The sequence below is a fragment of the Odontesthes bonariensis genome, chromosome 15 (assembly GCF_027942865.1).
Source record: "Odontesthes bonariensis isolate fOdoBon6 chromosome 15, fOdoBon6.hap1, whole genome shotgun sequence".
Lineage (NCBI taxonomy): Eukaryota > Metazoa > Chordata > Actinopteri > Atheriniformes > Atherinopsidae > Odontesthes > Odontesthes bonariensis.
Window position 1 is genome coordinate 25,638,334 of NC_134520.1, and position 10,459 is coordinate 25,648,792.

General features: G+C 41.6%; 1 protein-coding gene across 2 annotated transcripts in view; it reads right to left on the reverse strand.

Annotated features, from left to right (window-relative positions):
• The window catches only part of dennd1b (DENN/MADD domain containing 1B), a 108,375-nt gene extending 98,182 nt beyond the window's left edge, over positions 1-10,193 (reverse strand). For both annotated transcript variants that reach the window (XM_075485702.1, XM_075485700.1), the window contains exons 1-2: positions 9,904-10,193; positions 9,259-9,323 (exon numbers count right to left, since the gene is read on the reverse strand). In XM_075485702.1, the coding sequence (XP_075341817.1) occupies positions 9,259-9,323; positions 9,904-9,920 (82 nt within the window). In that variant the 5' untranslated portion in view covers positions 9,921-10,193. The remainder of the gene's footprint in view (positions 1-9,258; positions 9,324-9,903) is intronic.
• Between the last annotated feature and the right edge of the window lie 266 nt (positions 10,194-10,459).

The following is a 10,459-nucleotide window of genomic DNA, read 5'->3' on the forward strand; positions in this document are numbered from 1 at the left end:
ATTTTTCAGCTTCTGCTCGGGTGTAAGAGGGGAAACAAAAAGGGAGCGTTTGTTCCGAAGCACATTGTTGTGCATCGGTGTGCTCTGGCATTCAATCCTGCTGAGCAAGACAGGCGACCGCAGTCCAGTCAGAAACGAAGAACTTGTCTAGTTATGTCAGAAATGATGATCTCACTCATGATTATCAGAAACCACAGTCCAACATGGTGAATATGTCACATAATATCAAAGTAGTGCCATTTCTTATTCATTTCATAGCTGCAAGTCAGTATGAATCACTGGTTGTAATTTTTTTTAATCCCCTGCAGAAAAGGAGGGATCTGTGTAATATGTGAATTTCATCATTACTGCCAAAAACCTACCCCAAAGGTCCCGGGAACAATTCACACACAATGCATCTACAATAGGAAAAGGTGGACTCAAATAATGCGAGAAAAGAAATTATAATCTGAAACAAAGCAGGCCAGGGAGAAATGCGAGGACAACGCTTGCTTCGATCTCTTTTAAATCAGAAAAGAGCTGAAAAGAGCAGCCTGGAGCTAGACCCAGTCAGCAGGGGAGCAGAAACACTGGCTGGCCAAGTTTGTTGTCTAAAGATCAAAACTGAAATGTAAAGGAGACCTCGTCTTCACCTTACTGTGAAGTGAAAAACACGATGACACCACGATATCAGATCATCCATCACATTTACTAAAGTTGCGTATCTTAGGTGCTGTTTACACATACCCGGGTATTTTGATAAACGCATATTTTCTAACCTTCGTTTGCAAAAATAACTAGATGCACACAGCCCCGTTTAAAAAAAAAATACGTCTACATTGATCAGCACAAAAACGCTATCAAGAGCTGTTAAATTACGCCAAGCCTGACGGTGGCAGTGTTAGAACAATGAGAATTCCACACAAGCCAATCAGAAGCCTAATAGAGAACCGCTGACAGGAAGAACTTCCGGATCCTTTTCAAGAAGAAAGTATGGCGCCAGGCTCATGTGTGTGGACTGACAGCGAGACTGAGTTACTTTTAAACCTTGCACTGGACTATAAAACTGCTAAAGCCGTGAAAATTGTATGACTGTAATTTTCAAAATCACACAAGCGAGTATAGCTCTCAACAACAGAAATGCTGCTAGTACCTCCATGCTTGCCAGATAAACAATGAATGGCGTTATCACGCTAGCATCCTGCCAATATGGCGGATAGGGGCGGGGCTCTGTACTATGACGACAACTCCTCATTCTCAATTGCCCAAAACTCCGTTTTTGTCTCTTTCAACCAGTTTATACACAAAGGCTAAACGGAGTTTTTAAAAAATCTCCACTTTTGCCGGAGTTTTTTTTTATGCTTCGTTTTCGGAGGAAAAAACTCCGTTTGTGTATAAACGAAAGGCACAAACGAAGGGAAAGGTCTTCGTTTTTCAAAATACCCGGGTATGTGTAAACAGCACCTTAATAAAAACATGTTTTACTCTATGGCTGCCTTTGAGCGAACTGAAACTCGTTTACTGTGGATTGGATCTCCCCTCAGTTTCACACGCACCACATACAGTGCTCACAAAATGTCTACTGTTTCACTGTCATGTCATTCAGACGTGTTCACTGAAGACGAGTCCACCAATACTAAGTTAATAGCCCAAAATATCCACAGACTGTCACCATGAATGTAGACAAATTTAAAAAAAAATAAAAGGTTAAAGCTAAAAATAAGACCAAGATCTATACACATAGACTTTAATAATAAGATGGGTGGGGATTTCTCGAAGTTCACTCGCTCACTACCATACAGGGAAGTTGAGACACTTCCTCCATTCTGTTCAGGGGAAATTAATTAAAAAGTAATACAAAACAAGGACTGACGTGATATTAAGTTCTGTGTAAAAGAGCCGATCTACAAAAGTCATACGGGTGAGACAAAAGAGAAAAGCAGGGAAGTTTTGAGATAAACAGAGTGTGAGACCTTGGGGTCCTCTCAGGAGTGGAGGAAGGGGGCCTTCCTCCACTCACCAATCAACACCCTCCTTGCTGCCATGGCATCTGCTAGTGCTCCAATGGCCCTCACGTCTGAGTGTGAGCCCACAGTGAACTCAACACACAACTGGTCTCCAATCTTCAGAACTGACAATGCCAGGGTCAAGGAGCCATTCGGATATTTTGCCGGATGTCGGTGACTTTTCCAACCTCTTTTAAAAGTTTTACTACACAGGAGTTTTGCTCGACGAATAAGAAGGGTGGAAAAAGGAAGGGGTGAAAGACAAAGAAAAAATGAACATCACAGCGCTGCTTGAGGGGCCTACAGCTGAGAAGGGAGCAGACTGAGAACAAACTAGAGAACAGAAGGTGACACTGTGAAATCTCTGGGTCTCAGCAAAAACGTTACCAGGATATAGAGCAAAAGTAACTTTCATAATTGGACAAAGTAAAGCCTTGTCACGAGAATCAGTGACTGAGGGATGTCTGCTTGTTCTTTGGCTTTCTGTACAAGCACCAATGCTTTAACTGTTAACCCTCCTGCTGCATAAAGTGAAAAGACAAGGTGAGATATTGAAGCAAACAATCAAGCTGTCACTTATCTCAGACAAAAAGAAGACACATGCTCAAAGGCATATAACTGAGAGGCACAAACATGAGACAGGAAGAAGATAAAAAATGCACTTTCATCACCCCTCTAAGGGGAGACGACATCTTATATTGTACGGATTTTAAAGAATGTCAATCACACGACTGGGAAGACATCGCGTTGACTCATTCATGCATTCAGACAATCTATTGCTTACAGTTCATCTGACCTTAAAGTCTCAACTTGTAGGAATGCAGAAAAAGAAAACACCAAAGTGAATAAACAGAAAAGTGAATGAAAACCAAATCAGAAAGAAAGAGATCAGGTGCCATTTTAAAAACTAAGACTTCTGTCCAGTGAGGCTGCAGCGCTAGCCAAGCTGACATCACTGGGCTTTGTTTTAATCATAAATCGTGCCCCGAATTGCAGCATTAATGTTGTCGTTAAACTGATATGCTGATCTATTAAGTTTATTGCTTTGTTAGTGGGACCAATCTGGCTGGAGGGAGCAGGCGAGGACAGGTAGCATCTGTCCCCACCTACTGCCTTGGCAGCATTAGCGTCATCTGCTAGCTTTGGCAGCATCTTGGAAGCACATCAATATGGCTTTATGTAGTCGGGGCTGCTAGTAGCTAGCATGCCAGTCACGCTCTCAGGCAACGCTTGCTCACAGCCCTGAGCATCCACAGTGCACTGAGCCAACAGAGCTAGGAGGAACTGAGCGAGGGCTGAACAGTGAGGCCAGGTCTCCACGGACCTGCATGGAGAAAAAAGGGCCAGTGTCTGTCATCTATCCACACATCCGTGGTTAGAAGTGTGGGACCAAGTCCTGGTATGAACACTGCCACCACTGAAGGTCCAAACCTTATTTTCTTTCAGTCTTTTGGGGTTTTTTTCCTCAGCAACACATATGTTGTGGAATGCTGAATTCTCTTTAAAATTACAGGATTTTTTTTGGTGAACAATACAAGGAGAACTCCAGTTGAAGCAGACTTGAAAATGTCATTTTAATTCCATTTTACTTGTGTACAACGAATATCACAACCAAATCTTCAGGGCGGTGGACTAACTCCACCACTGAGGAGAGCCCGTGTTTGCCAAAGGATAGAAAAAAGATTAACCTACCCATGGGAATAATGACTGGGAGCCTGTCCAACAGGAACACTCTCCACAACACTGGCACAGTTAATCACACCGAATTACATGTTTTTAGTTCCACAATTATATAACTAACAGTATTATCCTTAACCACAGCAGAACATAAACTTAATCTGCAAACATCAACAACAAACGTGGGAACACTATCCAAACAAAAACAGGAAGAAGCTTAAAGTTAATACTACACTGCTCCACCACAAGGTGAATAATAAATGACTAAATGTATTTAAAAAGGCGTCTTCAGACCACCTTTTACAAGTTTTACAATGTGACTTCCTTAACTGACGGTACAGCATAATGTCAAAATGATACATTACAGCTATGACATTTGTCAAACCTGGTGAAGCACTAACATTTAAAATGAAATATGTCGAGTAAACTGCTGTCAATCAGAACTCAAAAAGGAAATTAGCAAAAAGCTGCAGATTTGGGGAACACTTAAGATGCGTTTATAGTCAAATATCATCTAGGTTAACTTGCTCTCTTTCAGTCAATCATAATTAAAATTACACTGTGAATATTTTCTTATTGAGAAATATTTCACAATCGTTATGACTGCACAATGTAAAGCCTGTCTCATTAAGTATCAACTGAGGGAAATTATCAAAACTTGAGAGCAAGCTATTCTGCAATCACCAGGTTAAACCAGGTAAATTAATAAGAACAAACAAGAGGTGTGCTGCAGACCTATCTGGAAATATGTGGGTGTTGTCTGCATGTTAACTACTGAAGGTATAAAACCTAGTTAACACAGGAAATTCACGGGCAGGCGTGCTGACCGTCTACAATGGGTTGACCTACTTCTTTCTGACTTTATTACAGATTTTCAAGCAGCAGTTTAATCATGACTGATCGTGACAAAGAAAGCTACCGTTTATGCTGCAATTGCATGAATTCCTAATGCTGCAGATGGATTTGGTTAACAACCTGCAGGACCAGGATGTGGTGAGTGGCAAAACGGTGGTGCAGCACAAGCAAAACTGCACACAGCAAGCTTTCCATTCACTCAAAGTCGACACCTCTTCAGTTATTCAAAAGCTTTTCACAGCAAACCAAACTGCTGGTACAGGGTGTGCACAGCAACTAGGATGCAGCCAGGATTCAGTCTAAAATTAAACTTGTATTTCTTGAACTGTAAAGAGGAGATGTGAGAATTACAAGCAAGCTTCTACCACTTCTCCAAATGCTCAAATGTTCTATATCCTGTTGCTATGACAATTTAATTATAGTCCATCATGGTTGGCCTATCATTTGTTTGCCTCTCTGAGGCAGTGGGAAGATAATGTGTGAATGTGAAGTGGCACTTTTTGGCAAAGAACCTAATGTTTGACTGTGGAAGAAACAGTTCGGGTGTGTGGTGAGTGACTGTGTGGAGGTTTCACAGCATGGCCAAAGCCTGTCGGTTATGACTCAAAACATTAACCCATTCAGTTACCGGTGAATGCTGAGCACAGTACCGAGGCAAAAGCAAAAAGACTTGGGATAAATCATATTTTAGGACCTCACATGTGGTTACATATTTATCATCCACACACAGCCTCTCAATTCAGACTTGGTTGCATGACAACAATCCTCTGCACACGGCTCTAACATTTGAGACTTCAACGGCTGCCAAGTCAAAGAAAAGGAAACAGATCAAACTCAAGGAGAAGTGATTCATTCCTCATTAGAGTAAATGAAACTGCTTCTTTTAAAAAAATTTAAAAAACAGTCCAGCACAAGCATGAACCCTCCCTAACAGAAACTAAAATATGTTACTACAATTCAAAGCTTTTACAAATAGAAATAAGTAAATAAATCACCTCATTATTATCTGGTCATTAGCAGGTCTTGAACTGAGGTACATACAAAACCAGAGGAAAAACAGCCTGTTACTATATGGTTTGATCACTCATTTTCACAAAGACTGAGCCAAAAATGCAGAAGCAGTGCATGAAAAACTTTAGCACACCCTTTGTGCTTCTGCAGGAATTAAAAGGTCAAGAAGCAGCCAGGTGCTGCTAATCAAACAGTTGTGTGTGAGCACCTCTATAAAAGCTTTTTTTTGGTCTGGAGCATTCAGGTGGAGGAGGAAAGACACCAGAAATGATCTTAGAGAAGCAGCTGTTGCTGTCTGTCAGTCAGGGAAGGGGTTAAAAGGCAATTTTGAAAAAATTTAGAGTTCATCGTGCTACAAAAAGAAAAGAAAAAATTCACAAATGGGAAACATTCAAGATATTTGCTCATCGGGCCAGGAGTGGATGACCCAGCGAGTTCACCCCAAGGTCAGGCTGTGCAACACTCAGAAAAACTGCAAGAAAAACCCCAAGAGCTACACCTCAGACTCTACAGACCTCAGTTAGCATGTTAAAGGTCATGACAGTACAATTGAAAAAAAAAACAACGAACAATACAGTCTTGTTTAGACAAGTTTCCATGAAAGCAAAACTTCTCACTACAAAGAACATGGCAGCAGAGCTTAGGTTTGCAAAGCTGCATCTGAGCAAACCACAAGACTTCTCAAACAATGTTCTTTGGACAGATGGGACCAAAGAGGAGATGTTTGGCCAGAAAGCAGAGCGGCATCTTTGGAGAAAACCAAACACAGCCGCACACAGCATATCAACACCTCATACTAATTGTCAAGAAAAGCGGGGGAGGTGATGATTTGGGTTTATTTAGAAACCACAGGACCTGCTAACCTTTCACTCATTTAGTCAACCATGAACTTCTCTGTATACCAAAGTTTTCAAATGTTTGATTGCTCAAGCTTGGCTGACGATGATCACAAACACAGCAGCAAACCTATAACAGGATGGCTGAAAAAGAAAAGAATCAAGGTGTTGCAAATGGTCCAGTCAGAGTGCAGACCTCAATCCAAATGTAATGCTGTGGTAGGGCCCTGAGAGAGCTGCACATTTGTAAATGCCCGCATACATTAATGAAATGCAGCAACACTGTAAAGAACAGCGGGCCAAAATTCCTCCACAACGATGCGAGAGACTCATAACATAACACAGAAAACATTTACAGATAGTTATCAAAGCTGATTCTACGAGCTGTTGAATCTTGTGTGCACTTAGTCTTTAATGCCAGCAGCTCCCATAGCCATAGTATTTATTCTAGGTGCTCAACAAAAACATGCACAAGTTTTAAAAGGCTTAATCATCACCACCTGATGTAGGCGTGCACGCTCCAAACGTCACTCTGAGGTGGACATGCATCTAATATTCTCATGTGCATTCATCCCGGTGGACTCAGGTCATGTGGTGTTGCTCATATGAGCTCGTCTTTGTCCAAATTTTAAGACCTGGTGACTTCTTATTATATTCTGATGTGTAAAGCCTCAGAAATCAAAGAGGATTTCCTTTCTTTTTCACATGGCTGTCGTAAAATATCAAGAGTGTGCGATAGCAGCTTTGGTCAAACGACTGAGCTGCCTGTGTATGTTCCACTTGACCTAAGGTGTTCAAACGTTGCTCTGCAGCTTTGCTCTGGGGACCGGGAGTCCGGATATGAGACTGACCCAGGATCATACATGAAGGAAGTTAGTTATTACTGTGCAAGCCGGCGGTTTATGAGTTTGGTTTCAAATCCAATATGAGAACTACATCCAAGGACAACCTTCAGTCTACCCCTGTCAGCTCAGCAGCTGCACTCGTGAACCATCCAATAACACCTCTTTAAAGTCAGCACTGAGACGGGCAAAATAAGACAGCCGGAGTAATATGCTATGAAAATATTTATACATGATTTTTGACTTATGAGCGACACTGGATATCGATGTGAAATATAAGTTACTTTATTTCCCATATTCACGAACGCTATAAAAACTGTGTTGTTCTTCACTGGCCACAGTCATTTCCCAGAATAGTGCTGCGCACCACGACTCGGATGTTTGACCGATGCAAACAGCAGAACAATTAATGCAGCTTGCTGACCCAAAAGTGGTCTTTCTAAAACGATCTTTATGGGGTAAGAAAAATGCCCACAATGGTGGATTTATGGTCAGGCAAATCTGTCAAATAAATGAAGGGTACAGGTACTGTATAACACTAACGGCAAGCGAATAAAGTAGCAAACTCCTCTGACATTGAAAATTTCCTGCTGAACTCGGGGTCAACCTTCTCTTAGCCGTAGGATCTTGACAGGGTAAACTCCGACTCACAAACACATAATAACACCAAAGCAATAATGACTACTCACATTGTCCAAGACCGGCTCAGTCATGCAGTGAAGTCCTGTGACGCTTTGAGTCTTACTTTACATGACGTACAAGGGCATTCAGCAACTACAAATATTAAATGGCACCCTGCCTGCACAGGCTCACAATTACTATGATTACAGGCTGTGTAAAAACAGTCATTTTAGTGCAAAAAGACACTAAAGCCAGACACAAGTAAATGTGTTTGTCACAGTGGATCTTGGGGCCAACAAGTAGTTCACATTTAAAAAAAATAAATAAATAAAAAGATTCCATTAACTTTTTAGTACCCAAAAGAAATCATTTAAAACATTCACCCATATCCAGGAACACAAGGTTTGTTTCTCATATGTTGTGTTTGGTCAGGTCAACAGTCGCTTTACAAAGATATTACCTCCCTTGTCAGCTGCTGGAAACAAAGGACGTTGAACAACCTGACATGTACTGACATGAACAACCAGCTATTACAATTGCTGACCTTTCATTCAACGCTAACAAACTTAGCACTGGCAGATTTAAAGAAATAATAATGACAATAACATTTGGCCTCAATTAGAACTTATTAACTCTGCCAAATTATGTTTTGATGAATGAGTTAATTGTTTGCTTATGATAAGTCATGAAATAGATACACACTTCTGTAAGTTTCCATATTTAAAATATGTTCAATGTACAATACTGTACATTAAGGTGTAGAGGAAGTATTCATATCCTCAGGGTTAGGGGTAGGTTTAGGGTAGTAACTTTAGTTGTAGATACAGTTTCATATACAGGGCCAGCAGATGCATCCGAGGTGTTGTTTAATGATAATTGATTCATCTCATACACTGTTTGTGTTTTATATTAGACTTTTCCTCATATATTTAATTATGATGTTGGATAATTTAAAGACTGAATAAAATGACTCCATGTGAGAAGTTGAGAGGCCAAATTCCCTATTTGCGGGACATCTGAAACGTAAAAAGCAACCAAATACTTCTTGTTGTAAGACAGAGGGCAAAGGGGGAGAGAAACCACTGGTTTGATCCTCATAAATGTACTGTGCTTTTAAAAGTTATATATAATCTTGGAAATAGTTGAGTACTTCAAATGTTTCCTTCCTGTAGACACAGATTATTTCTAAAAAAAAAAAAAAAAAGTTTCTTGCACACATATTCAAACACAAGAACTATCTGATCATTTAAATTGTATCAATCGATTTTCTGTTGCTTAAATAATAGTATTAGACAATTAAATCAATCGTCACTGAAAGAGCACGCCAGCCAAAGGAATGGAAACTTTTATTTTTGTACACGTTCACACCAGGCAGACAACACACACACACACACACAAAATATTATGAGTGGAAATAAAGACGTCACCTACCTTCATTCTCTGATGATGGGCATGCCACCTGTACCACCAGATCAAATGTTCTTTCTGGATTCTCCCTGAAAACAATCAGATATTGTTTACTTTGCAGACATGACTGCAGGCTTGTCACACTCAGTCAAAGGCACAGACCATTAGAGCGCGCTCAGCATTGGCAAACCCAACAGTTTAACTCCACTGCCTGCATAAATATTGTTTCTGTGCTCTCGTGTCCTACTTTACAGGAGCCACACTACCCATGGCAGGAAACGTCAAAGGCATCAGGTCGGTCATGCTGCGAGTGCTTTGGTCTATGCGCGCGAGAGAGAAGTTCTCCTAACTCAATAACGTTATCTGAATGAACTCGTGAACCTGGTCGCTCCTTGTCCACATTACCCTTTAAAGGCTCCCTGCTTGGCTGCCAGAGCGGCTAACTGGTAGAAGACAGCGACAGGCTGATCCAAAAGCTGCCAAGCCAGCTGGCCCTGCAGTTAAATCCATTGCTCGAGATGGCTCAAATTACGCAAAACATTCCTCCGCATTTCCACATGCAGCGCAGAGTTAACGCTACGTGTCTGAAGCGCACATTAGCAGTTAGCTCGGTAGTTAAACGTTGTGAGGCAACAGAGAAAGAGGGCGACAGAAAAAAAAAGGTCTTACTTTATCCTGCTGTCCATGGTTTAGTTACAACATCGCGACAGACCAGTGCTGTCGGCGGCTTTGCTCTGCTCTGAGGTCTGTCCGATAATTTTTTTTTTCCACCTCGTCCCTCCTCAGTCTCAGCCGTCAGGTCTGCTGTCCTATCTGACACCGGCCGAAAACTGCTGCGACCGCATGCTTGGAGGTGGGAGAGCGTAGTAGTTTGCGCCGTAATTTCCTGCCGTTTAGGTGGCCTGAAATCCCCAGTTCAGCACCGCCGTGACTATTTCCCACAACAAACACCACTCCAGGAAGTGCTGTCAAAGATTTGGTGACGTCAGCGCGTCAGATGGGCACCTTGCCGCTGCTCCCCGCGAGCGTCCTGAATGCACTCATGAATGATGCACGCCGCGGACCCGAAACATGTGACTCACGCTTCTGTTTAAAAAAGGTGCTTCCCAATGAGGCTGTCTCAATAACTGTGGCAACAGTAGCCTTTAGCAGTGACTGTTTGTAGGCAGAAATGTAGTGGATCTCAGCACTTTTACTCAAGTACTTCATGGAAGTACAAAATAGA